This window comes from Eretmochelys imbricata, chromosome 17 (genome assembly GCF_965152235.1).
Source record: "Eretmochelys imbricata isolate rEreImb1 chromosome 17, rEreImb1.hap1, whole genome shotgun sequence".
Lineage (NCBI taxonomy): Eukaryota > Metazoa > Chordata > Testudines > Cheloniidae > Eretmochelys > Eretmochelys imbricata.
Window position 1 is genome coordinate 23,348,807 of NC_135588.1, and position 24,414 is coordinate 23,373,220.

At 48.8% G+C, this 24,414-nt stretch overlaps 1 protein-coding gene across 1 annotated transcript in view; it reads right to left on the minus strand.

The window, feature by feature from the left end:
• RNF43 (ring finger protein 43) overlaps positions 1-24,414 on the minus strand; it is a 109,018-nt gene that overhangs the window by 22,194 nt on the left and 62,410 nt on the right. Inside the window, exon 2 of the mRNA XM_077836951.1 lies at positions 18,763-18,885. Within this exon, the coding sequence (XP_077693077.1) occupies positions 18,763-18,885 (123 nt within the window). The remainder of the gene's footprint in view (positions 1-18,762; positions 18,886-24,414) is intronic.

A 24,414-nucleotide genomic window follows, 5' to 3' on the forward strand; every position in this document is an offset into this window, starting at 1 on the left:
TGGAGCCTTTAGATTGACTGTCTCTAAAAGATCCACTCCAGCTGGCGCACAAGTGAGGGTCCAATGCAGGGCATGCTGGGTGACAGTCTCTGGCCTGTGCCATGCAGGAGGTCTGAATGGACAATCAGCGGCCTTCACATCTATGATTGTTACCGCAGGAGACTTTGTACAGTGTGTGCCTCCAGCATGATCTTTCAGAGCATTTGTCTACACTGCAGCTTTGCGTGTGCTTCCCAGCCTGGGTAGATGGACGCATGCTAGCTCTGCTTAAGGTAGTACGCTAAAAATAGCAGCGTAGCTGGCCTTGCAAGGATGGCAGCTTGGGTTAGCTGTCTGGGGATCCAGGCAGGTTTGTCCCCTGGCAGCTAGCCTAAGCTGTCGCCTATGCTACCCTCAGCTACACTGATATTTTTAGCATGTTAGTTCCAGCAGAGCTAGCATGTGTCTGTCTACCTGCACTGGGAAGCACACTCCCAGCTGCAGTGCAGACATACCCAGGGTTACATATACCCCAGTTATTTCCTAGGTCTCCTTCGTGCCCATTCACATGTTTGCATCCACACACAAATGTACCATTACACTAGAGTGCACAGTGTCCAATGCACACACAATTATACACACATGAACACACTCACTTAGACATCATCACAGCGCGTGTGCAAACACGGGAAACACACATGTACATGTACCCAGCCGTTGTCATGTTTACTTATCCATGCACACACTCCTGCTTTCATACTTATAACCGTACTCACGTGACACCCACTCACTTACACACATACACAGCCATGCCCGTGTCTGTACACATGCACACACACATACATGAATACAGCTACACTTACACACACGTCTGCATGCACAGACACACGTTTCCTTGCACACTGAGGCTCATCACACACACACACAAATGCAGAGTTCATCATTTCTTCTGATGCTTTCAGTCCACCACACACACCCCCTCAGTGGTGAGCTGGGTTTGCATCCTGCAGGCTTACATGGTGCAGATATAGTGATAGGATGTGAATTCACTTGCTTTCCCCTCTTCCATATAGAAAGTCTCATTTATCCCACAAAACGAAGGGGGAACTGGATCAAGCATCAGGATTATTGCAAATGAAAAGATCAATGGGGCGTTTCAGCTTCCAAAGAGTCAAAAGAAGGGAGGCAGGATGGTGCAGTGGTTAGGGCACTAGCCCAGGACCTGGGTTCAAGTTCCGACTCTGCCATACAGTCCATGTGTGGCCTTGGGCAAATCACCTAGCTGCTCTGTGCCTTAGTGCCTAGCTGTGCCATAGGGTAACAGCTTTGCCCTGCTCCCAGGAGCCATCTGGATACACTCATTAAAGCTGGTGAAGCACTCATGTACTATGGTGATGGGGGCCATACCCTGAACAGGAGAAAGAGAAGAAAAGAGATTGTCAGACACCCCCACCTCCTGGCTGTCTGCCCTGCCCGCTGTGCCTGAGAGGGTAACAGGTGAGGTGGAGGAATAGGGAACTGACCTACCACCTGAGAGAGCAGGCAGGAAAGCACCAGCAAGGGCTCCATCTAAGAGAGCGAGGGGAGAGTGTGGCAATGAGCATGAGTAAGGAGAGCAGCAAGACCCCACCGGGGAGTGATGTCCATAAGGCAGAGTGAAGGCTGCTTTGGACTAGCCAGTGGGCTCTGTTACAGACGTGCATTTCATTGAGAGCTCTTCAGGGTCCCCTCCCTGCATTTCCAGGCAGCTACCTAGGGAGGTAGTGGAATCTCCTTCCTTAGATATTTTTAAGGTCAGGCTTGACAAAGCCCTGGCTGGGATGATTTAGTTGGGGATTGGTCCTGCTTTGAGCAGGGGGTTGGACTAGATGACCTCCTGAGGTCCCTGCCAACCCTGATATTCTATGTTTCTATGATTCTAAGAGGTGTTTTAAATGGCCCCACTCTCTGGTACATTTGAACTGGAATGTTTCGTAACAACTGTAACTCAACATTCACAGTAATTCTGGCTGTTTGTAGCTGGATATAATGTCTCACTCAACCTACATGGAGAGCTCATTCCAATTCACGCTCTCCAGCATATCTCAAAGAGGCTGAAGGGTCAAGCTAGAAAGCAGGGAGATGGAGTGCGCAGCATTATTTAAACATCAGTGGGAAAGGTGCTGAGGTTTCAGTGACTCCCTCTTATGTATCCAGGGCTTCAACGTACATTTGGCACTGCCAAATAGAAACCGCTGGAATGGAAGGAGGGGTCCCTGCCTTTGGAGCCCAGTACGTGCCTCACAGTCACAAAGCATCTGAGTGTCATCTCCTGGGACACAGCTGGAGAAACAGAGGGGCTACTGCTGGTGTGCTTTTATGGGAAATTATGTGCAAGAGATAATGGGAAGGGTTAAGTTGTGTAAATCATTGCTGGATGGGGGGGCAGGAGCAAAGTGCAGAGGTTGCTGGCTGTGGAGGATTGCAGTGCAGAGGTTGCTGGTTGGGAGGATCATAGTGTGGGAGGCTGCTGGTTTGGGGGGATTCCAGTGCAGAGGTTTCTAATTGGGGGGATTGCAATCAGGCGGTTGCTGCTTTGGGGGGATCACAGGGCAGGAGGATGCTGATACTGGAAGAGGTCACAGTGCAGAGTTTGCTGGTTGGGAGGGATCACAGTGCAAAGGTTGCTGTTTTGTGTGGGTGTGTGGGATTGCAGTAAGAGGTTTCCAGGGGTGTTTCTTTGGGGAGGGGAGAGATTGCAATGCAGAGGTTGCTGGTTTATGGAGGATTGCGGTGCAGGATATTGCTGGTTCAGGGGGGACCACAGAGCAGGAAGTGCCTGGTTTGAGCGGAAACGAGGACTTAGAATCGTAGAATCATAGAATATCAGGGTTGGAAGGGACCTCAGGAAGTCATCTAGTCCAACCCTCTGCTCAAAGCAGGACCGATTCCCAATTGTGGCACCTTAGAGACTAACAGATTTATTTGAGCATAAGCTTTTGTGAGCTACAGCTCACTTCATCGGATGCATGCAGTGGAAAATACAGTGGGGAGATTATTCACACAGAGAACATGAAACAATGGGTGTTACCATACACACTGTTACGAGAGTGATCAGGTAAGGTGAGCTATTACCAGCAGGAGAGCAGGGGGAAAAGAACCTTTTGTAGTGATAATCAAGGTGGGCCATTTCCAGCAGTTGACAAGAACGTGTGAGGAACAGTGGGGGGGGGGGCGAATAAACATGGGGAAATAGTTTTACTTTGTGTAATGACACATCCATTCCCAGTCTTTACTCAAGCCTAAGTTAATTGTATCCAGTTTGCAAACTAATTCCAGTTCAGCAGTCTCTCGTTGGAGTCTGTTTTTGAAGTTTTTTTGTTGAATTGCCACTTTCAGATCTCTAATCGAGTGACCAAAGAGATTGAAGTGTTCTCCGACTCCTTTTTGAATGTTATAATTCTTGACGTCTGATTTGTGTCCATTTATTCTTTTACGTAGCGACTGTCCAGTTTGGCCAATGTACATATAAACTGTTCAGGAAGGACAGGGAGGGCAGAAAAGTTGGGGGAGTTGCACTGTATGTAAGGGAGCAGTATGACTGCTCAGAGCTCAAGTATGAAACTGCAGAAAAACCTGAGTGTCTCTGGATTAAGTTTAGAAGTGTGAGCAACAAGGGTGATGTCATGGTGGGAGTCTGCTATAGACCACCAGACCAGGGGGATGAGGTGGACGAGGCTTTCTTCCGGCAACTCACAGAAGTTACTAGATCGCATGCCCTGGTTCTCATGGGAGACTTCAATCACCCTGATAGCTACTGGGAGAGCAATACAACGGTGCACAGACAATCCAGGAAGTTTTTGGAAAGTGTAGGGGACAATTTCCTGGTGCAAGTGCTGGAGGAACCAACTAGGAGCAGAGCTCTTCTTGACCTGTTGCTCACAAACTGGGAAGAATTAGTAGGGGAAGCTAAAGTGGATGGGAACCTGGGAGGCAGTGACCATGAGATGGTCGAGTTCAGGATCCTAACACAGGAAAGAAAGGAGAGCAGCAGAATACGGACCCTGGACTTCAGAAAAGCAGATTTTGACTCCCTCAGGGAACTGATGGGCAGGATCCCCTAGGAGAATAACATGAGGGGGAAAGGAGTCCAGGAGAGCTGGCTGTATTTTAAAGAATCCTTATTGAGGTTACAGGGACAAACCATCCCGATGTGTAGAAAGAATAGTAAAGAAATCAGGAAGGCCAAATCACACCTGGAGTTGTAGCTAGCAAGAGATGTTAAGAGTAACAAGAAGGGTTTCTTCAGGTATGTTAGCAACAAGAAGAAAGTCAAGGAAAGCGTGGGCCCCTTACTGAATGAGGGAGGCAAACTAGTGACAGAGGATGTGGAAAAAGCTAATGTACTCAATGCTTTTTTTGCCTCTGTCTTCACGGGAAGGTCAGCTCCCAGACTACTGCACTGGGCAGCACAGCATGGGGAGGAGGTGACCAGCCCTCTGTGGAGAAAGAAGTGGGTCGGGACTATTTAGAAAAGCTGGACGAGCACAAGTCCACGGGGCCGGATGCGCTGCTTCTGAGAGTGCGGAAGGAGTTGGCGGATGTGATTGCAGAGCCATTGGCCATTATCTTTGAAAACTCAAGGCGATCGGGGGAAGTTCTGGATGACTGGAAAAAGGCTACTGTAGTGCCCATCTTTAAAAACGGGAAGAAGGAGGATCCTGGGAACTACAGGCCAGTCAGCCTCACCTCAGTCCCTGGAAAAATCATGGAGCAGGTCCTCAAGGAATCAATTCTGAAGCACTTAGAGGAGAGGAAAGTGATCAGGAACAGTCAGCATGGATTCACCAAGGGCAAGTCATGCCTGACTAATCTAATTGCCTTCCATGACGAGATAACTGGTTCTGTGGATGAGGGGAAAGCAGTGGACGTGTTGTTCCTTGACTTTAGCAAAGCTTTTGACACGGTCTCCCACAGTATTCTTGCCAGCAAGTTAAAGAAGTATGGGCTGGATGAATGGACTATAAGGTGGATAGAAAGTTGGCTAGATTGTCGGGCTCAACGGGTAGTGATCAATGACTCCATGTCTAGTTGGCAGCCAGTATCAAGTGGAGTGCCTCAAGGGTCGGTTCTGGGGCTGGTTTTGTTCAATATCTTCATAAATGATCTGGAGGATGGTGTGGATTGCACCCTCAGGAAGTTTGCAGATGACACTAAATTGGGAGGAGAGGTAGATACGCTGGAGGGTAGGAATAGGATACAGAGGGCCCTAGACAAATTAGAGGACTGGGCTAAAAGAAATCTGATGAGGTTCAACAAGGATAAGTGCAGAGTCCTGCACTTAGGACAGAAGAATCCCATGCACCGCTACAGACTAGGGACCGAATGGCTCGGCAGCAGTTCTGCAGAAAAGGACCTAGGGGTGACAGTGGACGAGAAGCTGGATATGAGTCAACAGTGTGCCCTTGTTGCCAAGAAGGCCAATGGCATTTTGGGATGTATATGTAGGGGCATTGCCAGCAGATCGAGAGACGTGATCGTTCCCCTCTATTCGACATTGGTGAGGCCGCATCTGGAGTACTGTGTCCAGTTTTGGGCCCCACCCTACAAGAAGGATGTGGAAAAATTGGAAAGAATCCAGTGGAGGGCAACAAAAATTATTAGGGGACTGGAACACATGACTTATGAGGAGAGGCTGAGGGAACTGGGATTGTTTAGTCTGCGGAAGAGAAGAATGAGGGGGGATTTGATAGCTGCTTTGAACTACCTGAAAGGGGGTTCCAAAGAGGATGGATCTAGACTGTTCTCAGTACGAGCTGATGACAGAACAAGGAGTAATGGTCTCAAGTTGCAGTGGGGGAGGTTTAGGTTGGATATTAGGAAAAAACTTTTTCACTAGAAGGGTGGTGAAACACTGGAATGCGTTACCTATGGAGGTGGTGGAATCTCCTTCCTTAGATATTTTTAAGGAAATATTTCTAAGGTCAGGCTTGACAAAGCCCTGGCTGGAATGATTTAGTTGGGGATTGGTCCTCCTTTGAGCAGGGGGTTGGACTAGATGACCTCCTGAGGTCCCTTCCAACCCTGATATTCTATGATTCTATGATTCTACATGGCAGAGGGGCATTGCTGGCACATGATGGCATATATCACATTGGTAGATGTGCAGGTGAACGAGCCTCTGATAGTGTGGCTGATGTGATTAGGCCCTATGATGGTGTCCCCTGAATAGATATGTGGACACAGTTGGCAACGGGCTTTGTTGCAAGGATAGGTTCCTGGGTTAGTGGTTCTGTTGTGTGGTGTGTGGTTGCTGGTGAGTATTTGCTTCTGGTTGGGGGACTGTCTGTAAACAAGGACTGGCCTGTCTCCCAAGATCTGTGAGAGTGATGGGTCGTCCTTCAGGATAGCTTGTAGATCCTTGATGATGTGTTGGAGAGGTTTTAGTTGGGGGCTGAAGGTGATGGCTAGTGGCGTTCTATTATTATCTTTGTTGGGCCTGTCCTGTAGTAGGTGACTTCTGGGAACTCTTCTGGCTCTGTCAATCTGTTTCTTCACTTCAGCAGGCGGGTATTGTAGTTGTAAGAACGCTTGATAGAGATCTTGTAGGTGTTTGTCTCTGTCTGAGGGGTTGGAGCAAATGCAGTTGTATCGTAGAGCTTGGCTGTAGGATGGATCGTGTGGTGTGGTCTGGCTGAAAGCTGGAGGCATGTAGGTAGGCATAGCGGTCAGTAGGTTTCTGATATAGAGTGGTGTTTATGTGACCATCGCTTATTAGCACCGTAGTGTCCAGGAGAAGCGTGGTTTGAAGGAAGTTGCAGTGCAGAGGTTACTCGTTTTGGGGGTTGAAGCGCAGAGGCTGCTAGTTTGGAGGGATCGCAGTGCAGAGGTCACTGGTTTGGGAGGATTGCGGTGCAGGATATTGCTGGTTCAGGGGGGATCACAGAGCAGGAAGTGCCTGGTTTGAGAGGGTTCACAGCGCAGGAGGCGGGTGGTTTGAAGGAAATTGCAGGGCAGAGATTACTGGTTTCGGGGGGGGTGAAGTGCAGAGCGGCTGGTTTGCAGTGATTGCAGTGCAGAGGTTGCTGGTTCAGAGAGGTGTTGTAGTGCAGAGGTTACTGGTTTGGAGGGATCGCAGTGCAGAGGTTGCCGGTTCGGAAGAGGAGCGGAGTGCAGAGGTTGCCGGTTCGGAAGAGGAGCGGAGTGCGGAGGTTGCCGGTTCGGAAGAGGAGCGGAGTGCGGAGGTTGCCGGTTCGGAAGAGGAGCGGAGTATGGAGGTTGCCGGTTCGGAAGAGGAGCGGAGTGCGGAGGTTGCCGGTTCGGAAGAGGAGCGGAGTATGGAGGTTGCCGGTTCGGAAGAGGAGCGGAGTGCGGAGGTTGCCGGTTCGGAAGAGGAGTGGAGTGCAGAGGTTGCCGGTTCGGAAGAGGAGTGGAGTGCAGAGGTTCTGATCTGTCAGCAGCAGCAGCTTCCCATGTGTTCAGGTCAACTTAACCAGCTTTCAGGTGAGCTTTGAGAGTGTCCATATATCATTTTCGTTGGCCTCCCAGCATATGTGCTCTCGTTCATCACTGTCCATAAGATCTGGCTTTAGGGAGTTGTGTATCGTACCTAAAGCAAAGCTGTGTCTGTACGATTAGGGATTCAATGCTAGTCACACAGCACTGGTCAAGGACTTTGATGCATGGTATCCTGTCCAAGCATTTCATGTTACAGATGAGATGCAGACAGTGCCTGTGAAAACACTCTAGTTGCTCCTGCTTCAGAGTGTCCCTGTTTCACAGCCATAGAGAAGAGTGCTTAACACAACTGCACACCAGACACTAATCTTGACATGAAGTCAAATGCCTCCCACATGCCACAGCTGGAGACTACGCCGACCACGGGCGGACTTGGCTTTAGAAATGCACCGCGTGTCAGATACAGTGCTGCTAAGATAGCAACATTTTTCTACAGCATTAAGCAGTGTGTCATCCATCGTGATTTTGGGAGCAGAATACATTTTTGCTAGAGCAGGCTGGTAAAGCACTTCAGTTTTCTTGAGACTGATAGAGTCCAAATTGCTTTGCCAATCTAGATTCCTGGTGACTACCCCAGCAATGAGTCACTAGTCAGGGGCTGAAGGACTCCCTCTGCTCCAGCCCTTACAAATGGGGCACACACACATGGGGGGATGCAACACAGACTACTTGGAGGGGGCAGGGCGAATTCAGACACGTGTGAAGGTGGGGGAAGGTACATACACACACATACATTAGTGGGTGGTCCTACCACTGATTCAAGGGGGTTCTATTGGCATGACAATGTGTCACCAAAGAGTAACAGAGACAGGCCTCTCTAGTCTCTGCCTGCAGTGGGTAGGATCTTCCTAGACCAAGGCTTCACCCTACACTTGAGATGTGGTTCCCTGCCTCCATTGCCAGTAGCGTGCATTGCTGACCAAATGGGAGGTTGCCCCATAATGTGATGTCATCTCTGCTGTCACTTTACCCCCTAGGGTTAGCCCAGACCATATGGCATATTTTCAGACAAGACTGTCCTTATCCGCGCTAAGGGCAAAATCATATCTCACAACGTGCTGGCTCCAACATGACTGTCTATACACGGTTCTGACACTGCTTTGTGTCTCCCTCTTTCCATATCTAGTTTGTGATCACGTGGTGAGAGTTGGCTTTAACTTTGCATATGTCACTCTCGTGAGGGCTCTATGTTTGCAATTGTCCTGTGCAGGGAGCTGTACCAGATCAGCTTGTGGGGGGTTGGGATAGGAGTTTCCCCAGGTATTGTAGGTTTATAGGTTTTGCTCTGATGTCTTGAACATTTCTGGGCTTTGGGTGGGTTGTTTGTCCCACTAGCCAGGAGGGTAGATTGTAAAACTGGAAGGTGGTGCTGTAGGAGGGACAGAGCTCTCATTGGGATGTAAGTTTTGGCCCTCTGGTGCTTTGTGGGTTGGTGAGTACTTGCTGCACAGACTGCACAGCGGGGGTTAACGTGTGTGTGGGGGAAGGAGATAATGGGGTTGCAGATCTGGCAAAAATATCATTTAAAACTCAAGCCAGGTCTTATTACAAAAGGTAGATCATGTCAAACCAACCTGATCTCCTTCTTTGAGAAGGTAACATATTTTTTAGACAAAGGGAATGCAGAAGATCTAATTTACCTCAATTTCAGTACGGCATTTGATACGGTTCCACATGGAGAATTATTAGCTAAATTAGAAAAGATGGGGATCAATATGAAAATTGAAAGGTGGATAAGGAACTGGTTAAAGGGGAGACTACAGCGAGTCACACTGAAAGGTGAACTGTCAGACTGGAGGGAGGTTACTAGTGGAGTTCCTCAGGGATCGGTTTGGGGACCAATCTTATTTAATCTTTTTATTACTGAGCTTGGCACAAAAAGCGGGAATGTGCTAATAAGTTCACGGATGACACAAAGCTGGGAGGTATTGCCAATACAGAGAAGGACCGTGAAATCATACAGGAAGATCTGGATGAACTTGTAAACTGGAGTAATAGTAATAGGATGAAATTTAATAGTGAAAAGTGCAAGGTCATGCATTTAGGGATTAATAACAAGAATATCTGTTATAAACTGGGAACGCATCACTTGGAAGTGACGGAGGAGGAGAAGGACCTTGGAGTATTGGTTGACCACAGGATGACTATGAGCTGCCAATGTGATATGGCCATCAAAAATGCTAATGCAGTCTTGGGATGCATCAGGCGAGGTATTTCCAGTAGAGATAAGGAGGTGTTAGTACCATTATACAAGGCTCTGGTGAGACCTCATCTGGAATACTGTGTGCAGTTCTGGTCTCCCATGTTTAAGAAGGATGAATTCAAACTGGAACAGGTACAGAGAAGGGCTACTAGGATGATCCGAGGAATGGAAAACTTGTCTCATGAAAGGAGACTCAAAGAGCTTGGCTTGTTTAGCCTAACCAAAAGAAGGCTGAGGGGAGATATGATTGCTCTCTATAAATATATCAGAGGGATAACTACTAGGGAGGGAGAGGAATTATTTAAGCTCAGTACCAATGTGGACGCAAGAACAAATGTATATATACTGGCCATCAGGAAGTTTAGACTTGAAATTAGATGAAGGTTTCTAACCATCAGAGGAGTGAATTTCTGGAACAGCCTTCCAAGGGAAGCAGAGGGGGTAAACGACATATCTGGCTTCAAGACTAAGCTTGATAAATTTATGGAAGGGATGATATGATGGGATAGCCTAATTTTGGCATTTAATTGATCTTTGACTACTAGCGGTAGATATGCCCAATGGCCTGTGATGGAATGTTAGTTGGGGTGGGATCTGAGTTACTACAGAGAATTCTTTCCTGGGTGTCTGGCTGGTGAGTTTTGCCCACATGCTCAGGGTTTAGCTGATTGCCATTTTTGGGGTCGGGAAGGAATTTTCCTCCAGGGCAGATTGGCAGAGGCCCTGGGGGGGTTTCGCCTTCCTCTGCAGCATGGGGGCACGGGTCACTTGCTGGAGGATTCTCTGCACCTTGAAGTCTTTAAACCACGATTTGAGGACTTTAATAGCTCAGACATAATTTAGGGGTTTATTATAGGAGTTGGTGGGTGAGATTCCATGGCCTGCGTTGTGCAGGTCAGACTAGATGATCATAATGGTCCCTTCTGACCTTAAAGTCTATGATTTTATGATTCTATGCTCCGAGATTATGCTAGACCTGCCACTTTTACCAAAACACTTCAAGCACTGCTGCACAAGCCTCTCTGCTCACTGCACGCAGGCTGCACTTTCCCCCAGGATTGACAGAGACAGCTACAGGTTTCACCCCTGTGAGCGCGAAGGCCACCAGAGTCAGGAATTAGAGGCCACTGTCCCAGGGACTTTGACACCCCTTGGAGCTGTTCCCTGCCAGCTTCCGAGCTGTCTTTGGCAGAGAAGTAGTTAATGGTTGCCTCTTGTGGAAGGAAGGAAGGAAGGAAGGAAGGAAGGAAGGAAGGAAGGAAGGAAGGTGAACAAAGTGCAGAGCTGGGATGATCTTACTCACACAGGGTTCTTTGATCTGAGCGTTCCTGGGAGAGCATGTGCAAGCACGTATCTGCCAGAATTGCTACAGCAGGTTTCACAATTACAGTATATGCCTCTAACTGAGGGGCCAGAGGTCAGACCAGAGCTTCCCAGCTGTAAGATCAAAGGCAGCACTCTTGCCCTGTGGCTGCCCTGAGGTAAGAGGCATTCCCCAACCCAAAAGAGGATGTTGCACAGAGTGTTCATGTTCAGCTCCCTCTTCGTCCTGCCCAGGCACACATATCCCTCCTTTCTCTCCTGCAGGTGCTGCAGGGGCTAGAGAGCAGGGCTAGCGGCAAGGTTGGGAACTAAGGTGGCAAATCAGAGGCCAGGGGATTAGGATTGAAGGCTAAGGATCAGAGAAGGGATTGGGAGCTCTAGGGTTTGGTAGAACCAGATTGGGAAATTGGGCGGTGGAAAAAGAAGCTCAGAGCAGGCTCTGGATCAGGGAGCGGAGTCATCAAAGGATCCTCAAAGTTTGCCAGTACCTGAGGAGAAACAGGACTTTCAGGTAGTGAATTTCACCCAGTGGAAACCAGTCAGCATGCACTGGATAGCAATCGCTTTTACAAGGATTTTCTCCTGTTAAAGACAGAGAAGATGGAAAAAGCAAGCAACCGGAGCTGGGCAAATGATTCTTGACAAATAGCTTCTCTGGCAAAGGTGATTGTTGTGCATTTGTTTGTTATTCAAAATCATTTGACAAATCTTTGCTGCAAACACTTAGACAAATGGGCTTCTCACAAATCGTTGGCTGCAACTTATTGTTGGAGTGCTGGCAGTTTGTTATCCATGCCATGTGATTGGTCCCTTCAGCCACATTCCATTGTTGGTTTCCATAACTGAATGGCCTGATTTCTAGTCACTTTGGATGCAAATCCATACTGGTAGGAATAGTCTGAAATTCTGGCTTTCTGTAGCCATCCTTGGAACAAAAACTCACCATCACAGAAAAGAAACACACAAGAATGGCTGCAAACACCAGTGCAGCAAAGGGGCAGCTGAATAGTTGTGAATAATTCCTCACAATATCTGCCCAACTCTTCAATTAACTCTTCCTGTGCATCTTAATCACCTTGGCTATTGATTTTCAGGTTTGGATGCCTCATTACTGGAAGGAGTTCAGAGAAGAGCAGCAGAAATGAGCAGGCGGCTGAAGGAGTGACTCACAGGACAAGACTGAAAGGGCTGATTGTGTATTGCTTGGCTGAGTGACAGCTCGGGTGGGGGTTATGATAACATTTTACAAAGGACTATTCTTATCATTTATATAGTGCTGCAATTATATCCGCAATGCTCCACCACAGGAAACAAAAGCAAGAGCCCCTTCCTCGGACAGCGTGAGCTGATACAATACAAAATACCCCAAGACAGAATGGTGTGCGGCTTGCACCAACTCGATGCTTCGTGCTTCCCAGAACAAGGAGTCCCGTGGGGCAAGAGGATGTGTGTTGAATACAGAGCAGGAGGCTGTTCCACCTGTGGCATGCAAGGAGTCTAGATCTGGGAAGAAGGGGAAGGGAGCGATCAAAAATGAAGCTTGGGAGGACTGCAGAGCAGGGAGATGTTTGGACAGTGGAGTTGGGCAGAGCCTGCTGGCTGATGGCTGAGTAGCTTGGCCCTGATGTGGAAGCCAGCGAAGGGCCTGAGGGAGGTGGGGAGGCATGGTCTGAGCAGCGCACAGAGACGTGCCCTCTGCCAGCAAAGTGAAAGGGATGGGGAACTAAAACCTGATTTACTGAACACTGCTGTGGACACAACTGCCCATACAACAGGGCTGAGCTACACTTGTTGTTGGGCTTCTTTGATTCAGGGCCCCACTTTGTGGGACCCCTTGTCACTGACAAATGCCAGGAGTGAGGTTTCATAGACCAGCACGGGGAGAGTGGGATGACATTTGTGACAGTCATGTTACCTAGTCAAGCAGGATCTCAGGCAAAGTCCAACCCTAGTCAGATTCAGTCCTGAAAGCAAAATGTAGTCCCCAAATGGGGCAGTGCCTCATGAGAAGAGACATCCCCCGTGGCCCCCGGGGCTCCGACAGAGCCCAGCACTGCTGACTTCCCCTGGCAGAAGGAGGGAAGGGGAGGGGGATATGACACCCACAGTCAACCTGGCAGCCCCCCTCCCCCAACTAGTGGAGGAGGGGAGACCACAGCAATCCCCAGCAGCCAATGAGAGGGCAGAAGCCAGCCAGGAGCAGATCCTGGGTGCCAGGAAAATCAAGGGAGGCACGAACGGCTTGGCATTCCCTCTCAGCAGAGAGCCCTGACAGGAGCTCCAGACCCCGCACCTGGCCTGTCTGTAACGGCGGCCTCCAGAGTGGCCTCAGGCAGGGACAATCTGCTCCTCCTGCCACAGCCTACCAGGCACAGGACACAGCCCAGCTCTCCAGCCACCACCTGCAGCCCACACCGGCTCAGGATTTGGATCCAGAGACCAGACCTGCTTGCAACTGAGCCCGCAGGTTCCAAGCTTTACAAACTATCAGCACCATTCTGGGAGGGAGTGGGCAGCTAGTCCCTCTCCAGCGATCCCCAGGAAGGGCCTTCTGCCCTGTGCCAGTCTCCTGACCCCTCAGCCAGAAAAGGAACCTGCTTGAGTCCCCTGTAGTACAGCGAGATCAGCCGTTAGGGCTTAATCTTGCACCAGGAAAGTACATGGCATCTGCAACAGGACAAGACCTGCACTGCCAGGTCCCTAGATGATAACGTGTGTTTCTAACAGCATCTCCTCATGGGCCTGCAGCGTGTCCCCATGTGCACCCCCTAGGTACCTGGGACGTGGGGGTCAGAGGGAACAGAGGGGGAGACACTGGTGGGTAGGAACACTGGGGAGGGTATGGTCACATGACCTAGTACGCTTGCCAGCATCGCTTTCAGTAATTAACAAGCATTATTGAGACCTCTAATAACTTAAAGCTTTTAATATTCTATTGATTGTATATTTCTCTGTAATCAAACCCTTATATATACTGTAGTTCCTAGTTATTCCAGGTCCAGCTGTGAGTGCTGACCACTTCAGTCTGGCTCTAATCCCATTTAAAATGCAGCCCCATGCAACTTCACCAAGGTCCCACAGAAAGGCTATGCCAGAGCCAGCAACAGAACGCTGATCTGTTGTTAGGGCTGTCAAGCGATTAAAAAAATTAATCGCAATTAATCACACTGTTAAACAATAATAGAATACCATTTATTTAAATATTTTTGGATGTTTTCCACATTTTCAAATATATTGATTTCAATTACAACACAGAATACAAAATGTACAGTGCTCACTTTATTTTTTATTACAACTATTTGCACTGTAAAAAACAAAAGAAATAGTATTTTTCAATTCAATACAACTACTGTAGTGCAATCTCTTTATCATGAAAGTTGAACTTACAAATGTAGACTTATGTACAAAAAAACTGCATTCAAAAATAAAACAATGTAAAATTTTAGAGCCTGCAAGTCCACTCAGTCCTACTTCTTGTTCAGCCAATCAAGTTTGTTTACATTTGCAGGAGAGAATGCTGCCCACTTCTTGTTTACAGTGTCACCCGAAAGTGAGAACGAGCATTCTCATGGCACTGTTGTAGATGGCATCGCAAGATATTTACGTGCCAGATGTGCTAAAGATTCATATGTCCCTTCATATTTCAACCACCATTCCAGGGGACATGGGTCCATGCTGATGACGGGCTCTGCTCGATAACAATCCAAAGCAGTGCAGACTGACGCATGTTCATTTTCATTATCTCAGTCAGATGCCACCAGCAGAAGGTTGATTTTCTTTTCTGGTGGTTCGGATTCTGTAGTTTCCGCATCAGAGTGTTGCTCTTTTAATACTTCTGAAATCATGCTCCTCACCTTGTCCCTCTCAGATTTTGGAAGGCACTTCAGATTCTTAAACATTGGGTCAAGTGCTGTCTTATCTCACATTGGTACCTTCTTTGCATTTTGTCAAATCTGCAGTGAAAGTGTTCTTAAAATGAACAACATGTGCTGGGTCATCGTCTGAGACTGCTATAACATGAAATATATGGCAGAATGCAGGTAAAACAGAGCAGGGGACATACAATTCTCCCCCAAGGAGTCCAGTCACTAATTTAATTAACGCATTAGGTTAACTGAGACCCTCCCAACCCTGATATTCTATGATTATTTTTTTAACAACTGTCACCAGCATGGAAGCATGTCCTTTGGAATGGTGGCCGAAGCATGAAGGGGCACACGAATGTTTAGCATATCTGGTATGTAAATACCTTGCAGTGCTGGCTACAAAAGTGCCATGCAAATGCCTGTTCTCACTTTCTGGTGACACTGTAAATAAGAAGAGGGCAGCAGCATCTACTGTAAATGTAAACAAACTTTGTCTGCGCGATTGGCTGAACAAGAAGCAGGACAGAGTGGTCTTGTAGGCTCTGAAGTTTAAAATTGTTTTGTTTTTGAGTGCAGTTAGGTAACAAAAAAAATCTGCATTTATAGGTTGCATTTTCACGATAAAGAGATTACACTACTATTTCTTTTATCATTTTTACAGTGCAAATATGTATAATAAAAATAATGTACACTTTGATTTCAGTTACACTATAGAACACAATATATATGAAAATGTAGACAAACATCCAGCCTGGAGCCCCCCACCCCAAGGGAGGCTGAAGCCTGGAGCCCCGTGCCTCAAGGGGGCTGCAGTCCAGAGCCCCATGCCCTGAGAGGGCCTGAAGCCTGGAGTCCCATCCCCTGAGCAGAGCTGAAGCCCAGAGCCCTGGGGGTCACACTTTTTCTAGGGGGGGGAGGTAACGATTTTTTTTATGTCCAAAGTGGGTTGGCAGCACAAAAAGGTTGAGAAATCCAGATTTAAAGAAAATCACAAGCTAATGCAGAGGAAAGAAGAGCCTAGTGCTCTAGAGCAGCGGTTCTCAAACTTTTGCAACCCGAGGACCCCCATTTTGATTTAAAAAATGTTAGGGACCCCCAAAGCCCCCCGCTCAGCCCCTGCCCCGCCCCTTCTCTGAAGCCCCACCCCTGCTCACTTTATGCCCCCTCCCTCCATCGCTCACTCTCCCCCATCCTCACTCACTTTCACCAGGCTGGGGCAGGGGGTTGGGATACAGGAAGGGGTGCAGGCTCTGGGAGGGAGTTTGGTTGCGGGAGGGGTTGCAGGGTGAGGGCTATGGGAGGGAGTTTGGGTGCAGGCTCTGGGCTGGGGCAGAGGGTTGGGGTGCAGGAGGGGGTGAAGGCTGCGGGCTCCAGCTTACCTTGGGCAGCTCCCGAAAGCGACTGGCACATCCCTCTGGCAGCGGCTCCTAGGCGGGGGGGCCGGGGGTCTCCGCAGGCACTGCCCCTGCAGCTCCCATTTGCTGCAGTTCCTGGCCAATGGGAGCTGCAGAGTCAGTGCTCAGGCCAGGGGCAGCACGCGGAGACCCCCTGCTTCCGCCCCAGGGGCCACAGGTAGGGACGTGCTGGCCGCTTCCAGGAGCGGCGCAGGGCCAGGGCAGGCAGAAAGCCTGCCTTAGCCCCTCTGCACCATAAGAGTTTTAGCGTACAGAAGGCGCTGGGAGGGAGGGAGAGGAGTTGAGGGAGGGAAGGGGAGGAGTTGATCAGCAGGGCCTGCAGACCACAGTTTGAGAAATGCTGCTCTAGAGCCTTTCAGGCACACTGCTCATGAGCAGAAGAGGGATCCAGGATGATGGACATTTGCCCTGGGTAAACTGGGGGCAGAAAAATTCTCTGTTTACTTTCTCCTCTGTTGCAAAGATCCACCACATTAGCTGCACTAATTAGATACAGGGCTTGGCTGCCACAACTTGCATCACTTACCAGTGTGGAGCTTCCTTATATCCCAGATAGCTTTGGTCATAATGTGCCCATCCCAGGGTGCACTGGTTGGTGGGTTATTCTGCATCATCTGAGGTGACGTTCTGATCAGTCGTCACAGACAAAGTCTTCACTTTCTTCACAAAAGTCTTTATCAGAGATTGCAGAGTAACGGAGGACAGCTGGCCTCCAGGGTAATGGGGAACTCCTTGGTGGTGAATGGCATGACCCACAGGGAAACTTCTGAGCCCTGCCTGGACAGACTGAGCAAGCAGCAAGCATTGGGCCGGACCCCTCCAAGCGCTGAGATGCCTCTCCTTCCCACTGAAGCCAAGAGGTGTTCTCTGCATTTCTACGAGATATTCAGTGTCTAGTGGCAAAGGACCCACTGAAAGAGGCCAAGCGGGAAAGAAAAGGGGCAGCACCCAACTCCTGAGCTGAGCAGGTGAGGAGCAGAAAGGTGTAACTCCCCTTCTTACAGCTAAGAACAACATAACAGACACTAATCATTGAGGACAGAGTAAAACTACAGAAAACAGGCTATAAACATCAGAGGCCTAGAGCTGCTACCCTGACTCATGCTGATAGTACCTTACTCCAGTGAAATCAGAGGGATGCCTTGGTGACTGCGGTACAGCCTCATGTGAGTAGGGGTGGCAGGACGGGGCCCATAATGGCTAAGAAATAAGTTGCTAAGCAGAGCCCCTTCCAGAAGGGAAACAGTCCATTCGAAGGTTGCAAAAGACATTGTCAAAATAGGTTTCAGAGTAGCAGCCATGTTAGTCTGTATCCGCAAAAAGAAAAGGAGGACTTGTGGCACCTTAGAGACTAACCAATTTATTTTAGCTCATGAAAGCTTATGCTCAAAGAAATTTGTTAGTCTCTAAGGTGCCACAAGTCCTCCTTTTCTTTTTGTCAAAAAAGGGTGTCTCTACATTGCAAGCTCTCTGTGCAGGTCCTTCATTTCACTCACCGTGGAAAGCACACCTGCAATGCTGCGCACAAATGTGAAATAAGAATAAATTCCTTATAAAAAACTAACTTAGGAGGCTGTCAAATTTCCAGACAGAACCACTGAAAATTCAAGAAAATGCCGCCATAAATCTCCCTGTTCTGCCTTAACACTGCCCTCTTGTGTGTATGCTGGATTCACAGAGTTTAAAGCCTGAGGGGACCACTAGTTCATGTGGTCTGACCTCCTGTATAGTACAGGCCATCACACTTTACCCCGTTACCCTGTATAAGGCCAATAGCTTGTGTTTGGCTGAAGCATCTTCCAGAAAGGCGTCCAGTTTGGATTAGAAGATATCAAGAAACAGAATCCACCACTTCCTTTCCAGATTGGTTCCAACAGTTAATCACCTTCGTTGTTAGGTATTTGTGCCTTATTTCCTATTTGGATTTGTCTGCCTTTAACTTCCAGCCCCTGAGTCTTGCTCTGCCTTTCTCTGCTAAAGAATTCCAATACCAGCTTTCATTACAGGGTCACAGATTATATTTTCCATGGGATCTTGCCTCATTCACTGCACAGGATAAATGGTGCAAAATAAAATCCTTGTGCTGTGAAGTGTGGACCTAGTGGCTGTTTCTGATGTCGGGCACATATAACTGACTGGAGTGGGCAGGAGAGCACACAGCATGTGTGGAAGGGCAGCAGCGGGTGGGGCATGGGTAAGCTGTGGATAGGAGCAGAGTTTTCTTGCGATGCTGGCTAAGGGTCTGACCTGTCCCAAAGAACCAAGGCGCAGATTATGAAAACATTACACTGTTTACAAGGCTGTTCAGTCCCAAGTGCTATGAAGTTTGGATACCAGGGCCAGCTGCAATGGGAACAGAAACCGGCTCAGTCCTCCTGCCGAGGGAACAGAGACCCATCCTGCATCCTCCTATATTTCTGCCTGTCCCTTTAGTCGTAAGGGCCCAGGCCATTTCCATTCAGAGCGTTCATGCACATACCTTGTTGTCCAATGACAGACAGGGGTGGAGATCTCGATCCGGTCGCTCGAGTTTGACAATAGTGACAAATCCAGAGCTGGTGTGCTCATCCTCACTGGTGTTACACAGAGACAGCGGGTGGAACTGTGGGCACAAAGAACGAGGGAACTCAGATCTCATTGAGCATAATGGGCATGTCAGTTTTTATTTTAAACACTGTGTCCATCCTGCTAGTGTCTAGGTATTGTGCGGGATCCCTAAGCCAACATGCAAGGAGCTCAGCAGGGTCAGGCTGTTGGTCCAGTGACCAGGTGGGATTTACACCATTGGCCAGCAAAAAGGGTCAGGCAGGTCTACCCAAGAATGCCATATCCCTACCCACAAACACCACACCAGGCCGTGCCCACTAATCTCAGCCATTGAGACAGCATATGGGGAGAGAGGCTCCATCAGCCAGGAGCCTAGCTCAGGGACAGTGCAGGTGCCTCTGCAAATCAGGTCTCACTTAGAAACTCCTTCACAAAGCAGCAAACTCTAGTGCATTGCCCAGTGCAGCGAGAGCTGCGCTAATGAAGCCTGAGGTAGGGCAGGAGCCTGCTGCTCTTTAAGCTTTGCACTCACTAACCAGCCTTTGCTGTTTGGCTGGAGTTGGACACAACACTTCTTAAGTGGGGAGAGTGCCCAAGAGCGGCAGTGCGGGAGGGGGATGAGTAAAAAAGCACAGGTTACCATGACCTGGTGAGTCAGACCTGGGTAAGTCAGCTCAAGGGGTCCCACAGCAGTAACTGGAATGCACGGCTTAATCCCCTACAAGCAGCAGATGCTGTGATCGGAACTGTTCATCCAAAGGTCCTAATATGCTTTGCCACTATCAGTTCTTCCAACCACCCATTCCCCATGAACCAGGTCACTATCATCACTCCCATGTTACAGATGGGGACACTGAGGCATAATGGGGGTGGAGCTAGAGGCAAAAGTGGGTGGCACCATAGACAGTACATGCTCTACTCTGGCCAGAGAGGTTGCCATAACTTGCAACATGCCTGATGGCTGTTGATTTCTGAGCCTTTAGGTTACACTAAGATAATTTTCAAGCTTTTCTCGGCAACTAGGAGAGCTGCTAGAAATGTACTTTTTAATGAAAGCTGAGATTCCCACATAATTAACCAACTATAGATGTTGGGGCTTTAAGAAGAAGAATACCAAATACTGTGAGACTCACAAAAAAAAAAATCAACAGAGTTGGCAACATTGGGGACATAATAAAGAGATGTAATAATTAATGGTGTAGAGACAATAGAGTGGGAGCAGAAGAGAACATGAGAAAATGGGGGGCATTTGATAACATTGAAAGGCAACAAATTTAAAACTGAGGAAAGGAAATACTTTTTCACCCAATACATAATTAAACTGTGGAACTCACTGCCACATGAACTTATTGAAGCCACGAATTTAGCAAGATTCAAAGGACTAGACGTGTATCTGTATTACAAGAGCATCCAGAGTCACAATAGTTAATGCTAAAAGAAGAGCTTTGGAAGAGAGAGAACCCCAGGAGATACACCCTTCTGGTTCAGGGCTGACCCCAGTCTCTGACTTTGAGGGATCAGGATGACACATTCAGGCGTACAGAGTATTCTGCAGCAACTAATGCGGAGTTTCTGCAGCTTCCTCTGAAGCACAGTACTGGCCACTGTCAGACAAAGGGCACTAGATTGGATGGACCTCAGTTGTGAGCCAGGCTTGGAATTCGTATGTTCCTTCAAAATGGGAGTGAGACTTTGCCAGAAGAGAGTGCAATGGGAAAAATTCCTAGAGTAAGGAAACAAGGAATGAAAAATAAAAAAGAAACAACTGTGAACATCTGCTGCAGCCCACAAAACTGGTGGAGAAAGAACAAAGCAGACCTGCACCAGCTCATCCAGTGTAGCAATCCCTGCTGTGCTCATGGATCACAACAGAATGAAATCAGCATCCCTGCCACCCCAAACTCTGGAAGGACATGATTAAAGCCAACCATATAATGGAAAGGAAATAAATTACAGTCACCCAGGCCCCTAACTTACACCTCTCCCAATGGAGATCTCTCAATTCCCTCCCTCCCTACACCTCCCAGAGACCTCCTGTCCCAACCAGGGCTATTTCACTCCCCCAGGGCTTTGCCTTCCTCTTCCTCCCATGTTAAGGATACAAAAAAAAAAATCAAATAGTTACATTTTTGATTGAGGATTCAATTATTTGCTCCTAGAAAACTTGCCAATGAATTCGATTGGTTCCACGTGCTGCCACCTGATTCCTCATCCCTGCCTCTCCATGGCACCCTCCTCCTTGCAGCCTCCATGAGGCTCTTTGGCCTCCCATTCAAAACACCGCCCCTCTCAACTTACTGGCTTTGCTCTCTTTTCACCTGCCCCCCACTGCCTCCCTCTGCCAGCTTGGAATGCCCGTTTGTCACATTTCCTTGCGCCATGCCCCCGAGCTCGCCGGAGCAGGGACTGGGCCTGTGCTGCCCCCAGGATGACGACCCCACCTGGCGGGGCCCCTGACCGCTTCCCTCAGCTAATCAAATAAAATAACAGCAAGCATCAATCATCATCATCTGGGCTGCCCAAAGAATTACCTACAGCCGCACATGGTAGTCTAGGTCACACAGCAACTACCCCTGGCTGTGATGCTACAGCACTTAGTTAGGTAAAGGGCTGGTTAGAGGGATGGAATGGGGGGTGCCCCTCCTGGAGGCTCAGGAGGAGGGGAGTTTCATGGGGCTAAGTATTGGGACAGGCCCATTGTACAATTTTTATTAATGATTTAAACAAGCTACCTTCACTTCCAGGCAACTTTGAGACTGGTGGGGGATAGGGTGCCAAGGGCACTGTGGGGATGGGCTATGAAAGGTAAAATACCTACAGCAGAGGTTTTCAAATTGTGGGGCACACCGCCTTATGGAGGCATGGAGGAACTTTGGGGGGGCGAGCGGCAATGCCAGGCGGCTCATGCCAGGCTCACACGGTGGAGCCAAGGCCAGCTCCCATGGGGGGCAGGGAGGGAGTGTCACCTCCACCCCCTGACTCACCTCAGCATTCAGGACAAGGCCTTTCAGATCCTAAACCTGCTGGGCCACCAGCACTGATTTGGGAAGTGCAGAGGCCTGCTTGTTTGTGTCCCAACCTGCCTTGGCCTGGATGGGTCCATCCCCAGCAGAGGAACAGTACAGGCTTAGTAAAAGCCACGCCAAACTTTCTCTTATCCTTGACAGAGGCTCCTGCGGTGGCAGGTGGCAGGTGGCAGGGGGGCTCCCTGAGGCAGGAGCGTCGCCAGGGGAGGCCTACAGTCCCTTTGCGTTGTCTACTGGGCAGTGAGGGTTTCCCCGCTTGGTGTTTAGCTCTGTAAGAGCCACATGGCACTAACCACCCCCAGCCCCAGACTAGACAGGGCTGGGCCTTTCTCTCTTTCCCCAGAACGCCGGCCCAGCAGCATTGGGCCTCACTCTTTATTTCTTTTGGGAGGTAGGGAGCACAAGCCCTTCAGGCCTCAGTGATACCCTTGTTCAGGCCAGGAGGGGCCCAGCTCCACTGGGCCTGGTGATGCTGGCAAGGGCCAGGAAATCTGTTACGACCCTAGGAAATGCAGAGGATCCTCCCTGGGGCTGGTAAAGCCCTGGGAACAGAATGCTGAGCGGAGTGGCCTGGAGGTCCTCTCTTCCCTGAGGGCAAGCAGCCAACCCCTTGACTGACTCAGCCCCTCAGGGACAGCAGCAACCTGGCTTCCAGGGGAAGGGGAGGTAGGGGGCTGCTGGAGCCCAGCACTCTGCTGTGTGGGTCAGTGACTGTCACTGCAGTGCTTGTATGACTCATTGTTATGGGAGTCCCCTGGGGCCTTACACCATGTGTCTTTGACTGGAGCAGGAGGGGATTGCGCTTTCACCCCCGGAGCCCTTCCAATAGTGTTTCCTTTCCCCACCAGGCCTGTTCAAAGCTTGCTGTGGCCTGATCATAGAATCATAGACTATCAGAGTTGGAAGGGACCTCAGGAGGTCATCTAGTACAACCCCTGCTCAAAGCAGGACCAATCCCCAATTTTTGCCCCAGATCCCTAAATGGCCCCCTCAAGGATTGAACTCTCAACCCTGGGTTTAGCAGGCCAATGCTCAAACCACTGAGCTATCCCTCCGCCCCTGATCTGTTCTTCCAGCCCCTAGCTCCTGGATGCTGTAGCATGCAGGTGTTTCCATAACCTGTCTGGGCCAAGAGCTACATAGCTGCTTTGTTACCAAACCAGTGCAGCAAAAAACACAAGGCAGTTCCACCACAGGGTGGAGCTATTAGCAGGAACCCAGCTATCCTGGACATGCTCATATCTGATCACTGAAACCATTGCACTTATCTGGCCCGTTCTCTGGAGCCTAATGGAACACGAGGGGCCCTGTAAACTGAGCTGCCATGTCCGTCCCTTGGCCTGGGGGCCGATGACGCTTGTGTGCGAGCTAGAGAGAACTCCAGGGCAGGTTCACTTCCTGCATGAGTGCTTCTTTGTTATGTGTGTCTTATGTAATTATGTATGAGACCATGTGGTGAGAACGAGATTTAAGCAAGATCAGAAGGAGTGCGGCAGCATATGGCTCTGGGTGAAATGAGCCTAATCCACTCCTGTATTATCGCTCTCTGCTGGTAGCTGCCACACTTGGAACGTAACAAGGTAAAGTTCCCTGCTGAAGCTAAAGGCTCCCTTATTGTCCGTCTAAACCTTTGAGACTACGGGCAACATTCTGCTCTCTGTCACCCAAGTGTGAATATAGTGCCACCCACTTAAATACGTTTCCTCACCAGGGTCACCAAAATCAGAGCTTTTCCCTTTGATCAAACTGTTATATTAATAAATAAAGTGTAATGAATGAATTTCTATGTCCTAATGTATGAGAGACTGTCCTTGAGAGTCAGTGTACTTTAGGTGGAGGAGTTGGGGAAGCTGAGAAAATTAAAACAAGTAGTTATTGTTCTTAGTCCAGTCTCCATGGTAACAATGATAAAATCTTTCCCCCTTTATTTTGGAATGCCAGCCCCCAGTCTTGGAAGAGGCATGTGATGGCAAGTTGTTTTGCACCTTGCTTTGCTGTGCCCATGAAGCCTGTTGCAATGAATATTGTGATAGAAAACTTGTACTAATTTGTATGAATAAGAGTATTGCCAACCTCAAGAATTCAAAAATCATGAGTTAGGTCCCCCCAAAATCATGAGATTGGTTTAAAAATCAAGAGGATATGTGTGGGGTAATTTAAGTGTAGAGTAACTATATTACTTCATTCTCCATTATCCTTAGCACCCTGGAAATACATCATGTGGGTGCACAAACCATCACTGCTGTCCCTGGCACATGGGGATCCTGCCCCGTACTGATAGGTGCATTTTCTGATTTCATGTAACGTTCCTGCTATCCAACAGTGCCTTAAGTCCACTCCTGGTTAATCAGTTCACCTTTCATCTTGCACACATTGTGCAGTGCACAGCAGAGCACAATAATGCAGCTGGTTTTGACAACACTGGCATCCAAATGGTTCTGAAGGCAGCAGCATCTTGACTTCAACCTTCCAAATGTGCATTCCACCACCATCATACAGCTACTGAGCATGTAACTGAACCTTCTTTGTCAGGCCTCTCAAGTCAGTGAACGGTTTTA